The 12,002-nt window shown below is 46.5% G+C and overlaps 1 protein-coding gene and 1 non-coding gene across 8 annotated transcripts in view; one reads left to right on the forward strand and one right to left on the reverse strand.

The window, feature by feature from the left end:
* Nucleotides 1-10,832, reverse strand: part of LOC139176088 (intercellular adhesion molecule 2-like) — a 26,099-nt gene extending 15,267 nt beyond the window's left edge. The window contains exons 1-4 of one of the 7 annotated variants that reach the window (XR_011562112.1): nucleotides 10,306-10,832; nucleotides 4,205-10,198; nucleotides 2,882-2,986; nucleotides 252-1,408 (exon numbers count right to left, since the gene is read on the reverse strand). Coding sequence is in view for 6 of the 7 variants with exons in the window: in XM_070773781.1 (XP_070629882.1) it covers nucleotides 1,151-1,408; nucleotides 2,882-2,986; nucleotides 4,205-4,379 (538 nt within the window). In the remaining variant the exon portion in view is untranslated. The remainder of the gene's footprint in view (nucleotides 1-251; nucleotides 1,409-2,881; nucleotides 2,987-4,204; nucleotides 10,199-10,305) is intronic. The other 6 variants (XM_070773781.1, XM_070773779.1, XM_070773778.1 and 3 more) reach the window with 6 other exon arrangements.
* On the forward strand, nucleotides 7,743-7,815 carry TRNAV-UAC (transfer RNA valine (anticodon UAC)). The gene has a single exon. It is a non-coding gene; the product is annotated as a tRNA-Val (tRNA).
* Nucleotides 10,833-12,002: the final 1,170 nt, after the last annotated feature.

Raw genomic sequence — 12,002 nt, forward strand, 5'->3', positions numbered from 1 at the left:
GGAAGTGGGCTGGGGCTGGACGGAGGAAGCAGTTCAGGGTGAACGATGTCCTGGGTGGTAGTTTCAGGGACCTGATGGACAAGAATGGAGGTGTCCTGGTGTCTCCAGAGAAAAGGTTCAGAATCAGTTCAGTCAACTAGAAAGATAAAAGTTTTGGCTGTGTCTCTTTCCTCTCCATAAACTCAATAGAAATTTCAAAAATGAAACAGCTGGATTGTTTTGTTGAGAGAGACTTAGAAGGGAGTACTCACTGGAATTGGGCCATGAATTGTGAGGGTGTTCAGGGGCAGAGGCAAGAGTCAGAGCTGCCTTGGTTTTCAGGATCAGGTTTAAAACTATTGCTATCCCTTAGATATTAAACTCCATGGTTCCCTGGGTTTCCTTTTTTTTTTTTTTTAAATCCAAGAGTTATTTCTTTGGTTGTGCCAGGTCTTAACTGTGGTATGTGGGATCTAGTTCCCTGACCAGGGACCAAACCTGGGTCCCCTGCATTGGGAGTGCACAGTCTTAGCCAGTGGACAACCAAGACATCTCCCTGGGTTCATTTTGAACTAGAATACCTAGCCCCCATTACCCCAGGATAATGTGGTAGATTTAGGACATCTTTCTCCTCATTTGTCCACTGATGACAGTCCTGAGCGATACCCTGGGTGCCGAGCTTCCAGGAGAACCTTGGTCTCTCCATGGTCTCTGTGACCCATGGACAGGTGTGTGTGTGTGATGGTCACACATTTGGAAAGGGCCCTCAGGGGAAGATAAGACCACGACCTTCTCTCCAGGAGGTGAATGGGTTACTGGAGAGTGTGCCAGCCCTCCTGATGCAGTCCCTGTTGCTTGTCAGGGCATGTGGGGTGTTCTGGTGATGGGGGTGCTCCCCAGCTGGGAGGAGACAGAGGGAAACAACTTTTAGGTTTGTCTAAACCTGCTTGGATTGTCTGCTTCTGAGCAAATCTCAAAATCCCAGTTGCTGGCAGGGTTCGAGGAGGCCAGGGGAGGGTGTGAGCAGATTCTGAGCCTGTGCCTGGATCCAGAAGCCCAGGGAGGTGCAGGCCATAGGAGAGTGCCCAGGAGCAGTGACAGAGCAGCTCGTTGTGGGTTTGCAGACACAGGCTCCGGCCTCGGGGAGCAGGGCCCCGTGGGCGACACTCACAGAACACGGTGATGTTGAAAACTTTCGTCTCCTGCTTGCCGGCGCAGGTGAAACTGCACAGGAGCTGCTCATCCTTGGAGATGTTGTAGACCCTGAACAGCTTCCACTGAGCCTGGCTGTCCAGGAGAGTCTTGTTTAGGTGTGTCTCTAGAACAAGTTTCTTGGGGTCCGTACAACTGGCAGTGCAATTAATCACTTGAAACTCTCCAAACCCCACCATCAGGTGCTCTGGGCCCTCGAACACCTTCTCATTAGACCCTGGAAGGACAGAAAACTGCTCAGCAGACACCCCCACTGCCCTGCCTGGCGGGGCTGCCCACGATGCGCAGTCTCATCAACGGGTCCCTTCTGCTCCTCCCTCTGTTCAGACATTACTGCCTCTCGTCTAGACCAAGGGGGATGCTCCCTAGCTGTCTCCCTGCCCCTGACTGCTCTTCCAGCTTGTCCCCTCCAGGTGAGTCTTCCTCATGCACATCTTCTATCCCCATTGAGATTATATTCGAACTCGCCCCCCAGCCAAATTACCCCTGCTCTGAAGGCCTCCCTGACCTGGAGGTGGATCGTGTCCCCTCAGGCCCCATGTCCATGAGTTCAGCTCCTCCCTCACTCCTTCCCTCTCTTCTGCAAACCCTTATAGAATACTAGCTGTGTAGCAGGCACTGTTCTAGGCTCTGGGGAGCCATCAGAGACTGAAGAAATTCAAAGGTTGCCCTTGTGGAGCTCCTGCTGCTGGGAAGGACACAGAGTAACCAACAAGCGAACTAGCCAGCCTGTCAATTGGTGGGTAGCGCCCCAGACAGGAAATAGGGAGTGGGGTGGGGCTGCTGGGTTAAATACTGTGATCAGGACAGGTTTCATGGAAACAGTGACATTTGAGGAAAGGAGGAAGGAAATGGGGGGAGCTTATCTGCCAGTGTCTGCTAGGGCAGAAAACCAGCAGCGCCAAAATCCTGGTGGAGAAGACAACAGGATGGCTGGAGCCCAGTGAGGAAGAAGGCCAAGAATCGGAACTGATCTCGGCCAGCTGGGCCTGTGCTCTGTCCTGTGTTCCCAACACACCCACATGTCCACATCTAGCCCTCAGCTGGGGAAAGAGAAAGGTTCTCTAGGGAGAGAGAGAGAGCTGCCTTTGAATCCCGAGTTTGCCAGCTCTGTGGCCTTGGGCAAAGTGCTTTCCTTTTCTGAGCCTCAGTTTCTCCATCTGTCAAATGGGCTAGTAATCCCTTTCCTGCATGGTCTTCATGAAGGCACCTGACAGGTTTTCAAAAAAAGAGTGCTCATACCTGGAGGCATTCTCCTTCCCTGTCCCCTGGGCCACCCAGAAGGGGCTTTGTTTGCACTTTGATGGTCAGCAGAAGACGATGCCCTCCACTGACCTCTACTGTCCACTGGGCCGCCCCTGAAGACCCGCTGGGTCGTTCCCTTACTTTCCCTTGAGCCCCAGCCTCCTTGGTCTCCCATCAGTCTCCACGACCTGCCACATCCACACACCCTGAAGTTATGGGGCCTGTTCAACCCAAAGTGTGAAGGCCAGGTCCCCCATCTGCTACCCTGGGTCATGGAGTCATGGGGAAACCAGGCTTGCATAGCATCCCGCACCCGTGGTGGGCAGCCGCTGTGCTCAAAGCCTCAGCGACTTCTGGACCAGGACCCCCTTCTCCACACAGCACCAGGGGAACAGGTGCCCTAACCTCTGGCGGGAACACACCCAGTCTGGACCCCCAGGCTCACCTCGGCAGCAGAGCATAGCCAGAAAGGCTGCGAGCATTCCCCAGCCACCAAAAGGGGACATCTTGGGTGGCGTCCGCAGGCTCACAGGGAACGGCTGAGGACTGCCTGCAGAGAGGTGAAGGGCTCCGGTCAGGCAGGCAGCGGGGAGGACTTGCAGTTGCAGTCCTGAACCCCCAGCCTTCTGGAAGCTGATGACTGTATTTCCTCTCATTATCTGAGTGATCTTGGGGAGGCCACATGGAAGGCCAGCTCCCAGGGCCACAGGTCTGCAAGAAGCTGGGCAGAGGAAGCCAGGAGTCAGCTGATAAGCGGGACATACCTAGTCCTCCTGGCACGCTGCCATCAGGGGTGAGGCGGGCACACGGGGCTCATGTGTGTGTGATGCATGTGCACACGGGGCATTTACTGCTACAAGCCCCAAATCTGGAGAGCCCTGAATCCCACAGGACACTTTTTTGGTGTCAACAAGGGAGGGACTTTCCAAGTTGGAAAGAAGGTTTGGGAGGCAATAGCTGGACATTCTCCCCTGTCCTCTGCCCCTCCCCTTTTAGATTTCTGGTGATGCACACGGTCCCCAGGCATTTTCTTGTCTGTTTTCTTAGCTAAATGTGATTTCACGTTACTAATTCAAGGAGGAAGGAAAAGGAAACCAACATTTCACTGATGCCAATTCTCTGTTAGGGACTAATTTAAGGTTTTAATATATCGTCTCATTATCACACCAAATCTAGCAATGTTGATTGTGCATCTGAGGAAGTTCAGGGCTCAGGTGAATTAATAACTTGCCTAAATCACAACGATATTAGGTGATGGAACGGTGGTGAGAATTTAGGAATGAGGAGTGTTTGGTTGGAGAATTGGTGGTTGCCAGGATTAAAGGGAGGGAGACATGGACTGAAAGAGCAGAGAGGACTTTAGGATGGAGAAGCTGCTCTGTTTGCTACTACAATGGTGCATATGTGTCAGCACACACTTGCCCAAACCCACAGAATGTACACACCAAGACTGAACCGTAATGTCAACTATGATCTTTGGGTGATAATGACGTGTCAATGCAGGCTCATCAGTCATGAGAAATGGACCACTCTGGTGGGGGATGTTGGTAACAGGAGAGGCTGTGCATGTGTGGGGACAGGAGGTATGTGGCAAGTCTCTACTTCCCCTAAGTTTTGCTCTAAGCCTTAAACTGCTCTTCTAAAAAGAAGTCTACTAAAAAAATGGGGTAGTAGAGGCCAGAGGAGCTGGTGTGTTACAGTCCATGGGGTTGAAAGAGTCGACACGACTTAGAGACGGAACAACAACAGAAAAATAGCTCAAACACACCACCCTGGAGGGCAGCCTTCTGGGTCAGGATGCTTGTCAGCCATGGATGGTTGTTGCAAATGCAGGCTTTTATGACTTCCCTGGCGGTCCAGTTGTTAAGACTCTGCTTCCAAGTGTTTGATCCCTGGTCTGGGGAACTAACATTCCATATGGGCGTTCCATATGTGCCTGGCATAGCCAAAAATAAACTGCAGGTTTTTAAACTCAATTTTTAGCAGGTTTAGAGGAAGACGTTTACTGAGTCATTTCTAAATGTTTATCTCGAATTACATTTGTAAAATATGTATTTACTTGGCCGCACCAAGTCTTAGTTCTGGCATGCGGGATCCAGTTCCCTGACCAGCGATGGAACCCAGGCCCCATGCGTTGGAGCTGGAAGTCTTAGCCACTGGACCACCAGGGACGTTCCTCGGATTACACTTTAAAAGATATTTAAACACAAAACCCAGTTCTACATTGTTTATGAGACACATCTAATGAGTAAGAGTGTCGAATGGTTGACAGTCAAAGAATGAAAAAAGATATACCAGGCAAAAGCTAACCAAAAGAAAAGCCGGGAAAGGTCTATTCATATCAAAGAAGAAGGAATTTTAAGACAAAAAAATATTTATTAGGGATACAATGAGTACCTAGATTAAACGGTCAATTCATACAGAAATCACAATTGTTGTAAACTTGTAAGCACTTAGCTTGAAGGAACAACAAAGAGATAAAACCATCATCATAGCAAGAAATTTTAATACAACATATCTCTATTATGAATACTGAAGCAAACATGAAAAGATGCTCAGCATCATTCATCAGGAGGGAAAGGCACATCAAAGCCACAATGAGACATCACCCACCACTGTCAGAATGGTTATCATCAAAGACAACAAATAAAAACATTGGCAAGGGTGTGGAGAAAGGGGAGCCCTCGTGTCCTCCTGGTGGGATTGTAAATTGGTGCGAATGCTGTGAAGAAACGTGTAGAGGTGCCTCAAAAATTAGAAATAGAACCGCCGTATGATCCAGCAATTTCACTTCTGGCTATCCTCCTGAAGAAAACAAAAGCACTAATTCGAGGACATACCTGTGCACCACTGTCCACTGTGGCATCATTTCCAGTAGCCAACATGTGAAAGCCTCCTGAATGTTCATCCATAGATGCATGAGTAAAGATGGGTTTGGTATAATACACAACGGAATATTATTCAGCCATAAAGAATGAAATCTTGCCATTTTCGACAACACGGACAGACGTAGAGGGTGTTATGCCAAGTGCAACGACTCAGACAGAGAAAGACAAACACCATGTGATCTCACACATATGCAGAATCTGAAAAACAAAACAGACAAAACCAGAACCAGGCTCCTACATGTAGAGAACAAAGGGGTGGTTGCTGGAGGTGAAGGGGCCGAGGAGGGTCCAAAACAGATGAATGGGCTTAAGAGGGGCAAAGCACCAATTACAGAGGAAGCCACAGGGATGTAACACAGCATGAGGAATATGGTCAGTAACACCGGAATAACTTTGTATGGAAGCAGGTGGACACTAGACTTGCTGTGGTGATAACTGCATAATGTAGGCAAATACCAAAGCCCTGTGTAGAACACCTGAGGGTTACATAATACTGTATATTATAAGCCACTCTAAAAATATGAAGTAATGTATCTTGCAATTCACAAAAGAAGAAGACTATAGATTCATAGAAACAGAAAGCAGAACAGTGGTTGCCAGGGCCTGTGGGCAGGGGGAAATGGTGAGTTGTTTGTTTAATGGGTATAAACTTTCAGTTTTGTGAGATAAAAAAGTTTTGAGATCCATCGTGAAACAATGTGAATGTAACCCAACCAAATGTACATTGAAAAAGAGTTATGTGGTATATTTTGTGTTAGGTGTATTTTACCATAAATGAAAATTTAATTTACACAACATTGCAAATCTTCAGTAAGCTTAAAAATTCAAAACTTATAAAAATTAAAAACTTATAAATCATTTATGCCAAGAAATATGAAACCAAGTAGAATAAGTCTTAGAAAAAGTCAGTTCAGTTCAGTCGCTCAGTCGTGTCCGACTCTTTGCAGACACACAAAAAGTACCTAACTTGATTAAAGAAGAAATAAAAAGCCTGAACAGTTCTACAACTCTTATAGAAATTACATCCGTAATTTGAAATCTCCCCACAAAGGAAATATCAAGTCTAGATAGCATTACAGAAGTTTAAGTAGGGATAATTTTAATCTTACAAAAACTCTCTCTGAGAATGAAATTAGCAGGAACACGCTGTCTAAGAGGCCAGTGGAACCTTAATGCCAAAATGAGACAAGAATAGGATGAAATAGAAAAATTAGAAGCCAGTGTCACTCGTGAATACAAATGCAAAATAAAAACACAAACAGACCAAATCTAGCCATGTGTTAAAAATATTAGACATCATATCCAAGTTAGGCTTAGCTATGAAAAGCTGGTCGCACGATAGAAGAGACAGCTGCAAATGTCATTTATTATTGTTGGGAATAGTAAACTTTGGTGCTTTATGTCACGATACTTCTGCCCTGCTCTGAAATCCTCTATATTTACAGCAGAAAATTTCCTGCAACCTGAGACTCACCTTTTGTTCCATGACCTCACCTCAAGTTTATACCATGTTTCCTTTTTGCTTTTTTGCCTCAGGGTCTTCTTCAATGCTTTAGGAATCACTTAGATACCTGTTAGTGTTTCTTAGAAGCCTAGGAGTGTCAAGTTCCCTAACATGAAACCCTCAACCAAGGAGAGGCCAAGAGCTAGGAGAAACATGGTCCAGCCTCTTTCTTTTGGGGAGGCAGTTCTAGCCAGCATCCTGTAGACCTATCAGAGATTCTGAAAGGCTTGAACTCCCTTTGCTTACACCTGCAACATCAGTTATGCATCTTCTATTGGCTTTCTCTCCCCTGGTTCAGTCTTCTTCCTTCAATCCCTACTTCTTGGCCTCAATAATTCAGTAATCTACCTGAACTGAAGTCCTTGTTGCAGGCTCTACTCTGAAGGAGTCCAAACTAAAATCTTATGTTACAGATTTAAGAAGAAAAAACGTATGATCATCTTAACAGATCTAGGAAAAAAAATGATGACATTCAATATTCTTTCATGATAAAACCTCTTAGCAGACTAGAAGGAAATATCCTTAACATGATAAAGGAAACTTAGAAAAAGTTTGCATGTGTACTATTATTTTTTTAACATCTGTATCATCTTTTTAATGAGTACATCTTTGGAGTAATTCCTTTAAAATCTGGACCCAAACAAGGATGCCCACTATCTTTGCTTCTATGTTGACATTTTTACCAGATGTCCTAGACAATATAGTAAGACAAGAAAAAGAAATTAAAGGACTAGGGATGGGAAAAGAGCAAAATCATCAGTTTTTTCATATGATGTGGTTGCCTAGATAGAACATTCAAATGAATGATTCAAAATAATCAGAGATTTCAGCAAGACAGCTAGCTGTAAGATCAATATCCAAAAAGAAATTGCTTTTGTATAGAACAGGAACATACAAAAATGTAATTTAGGACTTCCCTGGTGGTCCAGTGGTTAAGACTCTGCACTTACACTCCAGGGGCCACAGGTTTGATCCCTGGTCAGGGAAGTTCTGCATGTTGCACAGAGCATCCAGGAAAGAAAAGTAATTTTAAAAGCACACTATATTACAGCAGCAAAAAGATAGAAGTGATACATATACAGAAACAAAAAGATAGCAGAATATAAGACTTAAAGTCAGAAAGTTCTAAAACACAATTGAAAGACATTGAACACAATTTAAATAAATGTAGAACCCGCCCATGTTCGTGACTAAGGGATTCAATATTATAATGAGGACAATTTTCTTCCTATTGATTTAATGCAATTCTAATAGATCCCAATAAGGGATTTCATGGAAAACAAAAGATGATTCTAAACCTTATAATGGAAAGAACAAAAGGACCAAGACACCCCTAAAGAAGAATAAAATGAGGGGATTTGCCTTACTAGATATGAAGACTTACTATAAAATATAATTTTAGTGTAGATGTAGGCAAATTAACCAGTGGAAAGGTAAAGTGCCCAGAAATAGTCTTGTGTGAAACTCACACCTGACAAACATGGCCCTGGAGATCACTGGGTGGAGAAGGAGATAAAAATGAATGATGCTTGATCAACTGGTCAACTATGTGGAGAAAAAGGATGGGAAACTTATCCCTACATTGCTCCCTTCATTGGGAGGGATGTATCCCTTCATTCCTCACCCGGAATGAAGAAATCAATTCTATCTAATTTAAAGATTTACATGTAAAAGAACACTTTAAAAACTTTTATAAGAAAATATATACTTAGTCACTCAGTCGTGTCCAACTCTGTGACCCAGTGGACGGTAGACTGCCAGGCTCCACTGTCCATGGGATTTCCCAGGCGAGAATACTGGAGTGGGTTGCCATTTCCTACTTCAGGAGATCTTCCTGACCTAGGGGTCAAGCCCTTGGCTCCTGCAGTGGCTCCTGTGTTGCAGGCAAATTCTTTACCTGCTGAACCACCAGGGAAATCCATAAAAACTATAGGAGAGTATGTTTATGTCCTTGGGGCAAGGGAGGATTTCCTAAGCGAGACCTCAAGATCACCACTGCTAGAAAAAACAACTGAGAATTTTGAGTATATTAAAGACATGATGAACATTTCAAAGAAAACAAAATGTCTCGGAGCAAGGGAAATTAAAACCACGATGAGGAACCACTTTATATCTACTAGATTGGCAGAAGTTAAGAAAGTCGACAAGACCAAATGTTGGAGAGGCTGTGGGTCTATAGGAACTCGTATATTGCTGGTGAGAGTGTATTTTGGTTCTCTGAGAAATAATGAGGCATTATCTTCTAATGCTGAATAGTGCCATTCCCTATAACCCACAATTCCGCCCTTAGATATATGCCCTAGAGAAACTCTTGCACTAAGAACCAGAACACCTGTCCCCTTCTTACTATCTGTATGACCCTGGGCAAGTCGCTTTAATCTCTGTGTGCCTCAGTTTTCTCTTCTGTAAAATGGGATTAACCATAACACATTCCTCATGGGAATGGTGTATAGATTAAACTAATTAAATGACAATATTAACAAGTATTCAAAACAGTAGCTGGCACACAGTATATGTTGTAGAACTATTACATCAAATGAAAATAAATGCATATGTCATAAAGCACTAAACTGCATATGTGATAAAGCACTAAATTAAAGAAAGAATCAAGAGAACAATAAAAACAGACTTTGGGAGGCTGGTTATTTATGTCTGGGTGGGAGGTGAGTAGCACAGTAGGTAGATGGAAAGTTTAGTGGTAGTTCGTCCTTGGGTTGAGTGTTGGGTTCAGGGCTGATCGTTACATTATCTTACTGTGCAAGGCACATGCATGTTATATAGATGTGTTCATTATGTGTCACATAGTAAATTTCACAAAAAGAATACAAAGGGAAAAGAGAAATCCCCACGTATCTAGAAAGAAGAGGCTCCTTGAGACTATGAGCCACAGGATAGGAAAGTCCCTTCTAACCAGGTAGGACTTCATTGAATGGGATTCATCAGGAACCTTGGGTGTGACCCCAAGAGGCTGGGGACTATACTTGTCCCCTAAGCATCAGCTCTGAGCTCAGTCCAGATGACCTGGACCCACGTGGGCCATGGTGGGAAGGCAGCCCCAGGCTTCTAAGAGGGTTGTGTGGTTGACAGAGCAGGGGAGGAAGAGAAAGGACAAAAACACGATATAACCACAAAGCAATAGGCCACACAAGCTGAAGATCCCCTGGTTGGGGATCTTAGTTCCTCAACCAGGAATTAAGCTGGGGTCACAGCAGTTCTTGTGTGGTTGACAGAGTAGGAGAGGAAGAGAAAGGACAAAAAGAGAAAATAACCACAAAGCAATAGGCTGTTGGACTCGAGAGATGGCTGGCTGAGCTCCTCATGCAACGACCAAGGAGCCGGAGGAAATTTTGTAGCAACTGCAGCCCCTGGGCTTATGGGGAGAGAGGGAGAGAAAGAACAAGAACTCAAGTGTTGATTGACAATCTATCCCAAGCCCTTTCCACTCTTCCAAGAGGGAAGCAGGGAGCATCACCTTACCTGTATCAGCAAACAGGTGATACCGTTGGGGATAAACAGGGTGGCTGAGGTCCAGCTTCCAGCAGCCGTTGTTCCCTGGGCTGCTGCTGGTTCAACAAGTGTTGCCTGGTTTTTGACTGATTTCCCTTCTCAGAAGTCACGTGCTTCCTGTCTCAGCTCTGACCTCACACTAACATCACTTTCTGTTTATTACCTCTTGTTTTAAGCCCGGGTAAATATATACCGGGGCTTCCCAGGTGGCTCATTGTTTAAGGAGCCGCCTGCCAATGTTGGGGCCGATTCTTGAGTCAGGAAGATCCCCTGGAGAATGAAATGACACCCCACTCCAGTGTTCTTGCCTGGGAAATCCCAAGGACAGAGGAGTCTGGCGGGGTATAGTGCATGGGGTCCCAAATAGTCAGACGTGACTGAGCATGCACGCATGCATTCAAGGGACCAAGACAGTGGAGGCCACACAAGCTGAAGATCCCTGGTGGGGATCTTAGTTCCTCAACCAGGAAGTGAGCTCGGGTCACAGCAGCGAAACTGCTACTCATCACTGGACCAGCAGGAAATTCCCTCTGCACTCTTTTTTTTTTTTTTGATGTGTGGCTTCTGTGCTCCTGGGAGCCTTGGATGAATGAGACAGATCCGGGATGAATCACCCTCTGAACCCCTGCAGGAGGCGTGTCAACATCAGGGAGCAGGGTCTTCCCTGTATACGAATCCCCAACCACCAAACTCTTCTACTTACAACTAAGAACGATTGTGTTCTGAGACCTTTTCACATCTGCCACTTCACCTAACAATTAAAAAAACCCTCCCCTGGCAGAGTAGCTTTGTACCAAGAGGCAGAGTTTGAGAGCTGGTGCTAGGCAGCCAGCTGGGCTCACCCACAAGCAGAGGTTTTGCTCTCACAGGCCTGCCCCTCAGCACCTGCCACTGAAAGTCCTGGCTTAGGAAAGACACAAATGAGTATGCGTCTGGGACCAAGACAGGGCTTTCCCGGTGGCCGAGTGGTAAAGAGTCCACCTGCCGACGCAGGAGATGCAGGAGGCTGGGGTTCGATCACTGGGTAGGAAGATCCCCCAGAAGAGGGAATGGCAACCCCTTCTATATTCTTGCCTGGGGAATCCCTGGACAGATAACCCTGGCGGACCACAGTCCACGGGGTTGCAAGGAGTCGGACACGACTGAAGAGACTGAGCACAGCGCAGACAGGAGCAGGGGCAGGGAGTCTGACACTGTGTCCCCTTCCATTTGCACAACCCCCAGCTCTCCTTGGAGGGTCAACAGGAGGAAGAGACGGAACCGCAGGAGGAGGGCCTTCTGGGTTTCCACCACACTACCTGCCCTGCCCGCTGCCAGCCCTGGGCCCCCTGCTCCCCGGGCCAGGCCCTCTCCTTCCCCCTCGTCTACACCAGCCCTGCTTGCAGGACTGGACTGAGGTTCAGCACCACCATCCAGCATCTGAGAAAAGGGGAGCTTCAGTGAGGCTGGGCATCTGGATGCTGTCAGGGCCTTGCCCTGGGGTTGAAAGAGGGAGCCAGGGGCCAGGGGTGGTGTGGGAGACCTGTGGGTGAAATTGCTGAGGCCACCCCAGGAACTCTGATGGGGGATCTCTTTTCTCTTCTCCATCTCAGCAGAGCCGTGCCCGACCCCCACCCACCAGTGCCATGGGAACTGTGGGTGCAGATGTATCCCCGGCTCAGGTAGGG

The sequence above is a fragment of the Bos indicus genome, chromosome 19 (genome assembly GCF_029378745.1).
Source record: "Bos indicus isolate NIAB-ARS_2022 breed Sahiwal x Tharparkar chromosome 19, NIAB-ARS_B.indTharparkar_mat_pri_1.0, whole genome shotgun sequence".
NCBI lineage: Eukaryota > Metazoa > Chordata > Mammalia > Artiodactyla > Bovidae > Bos > Bos indicus.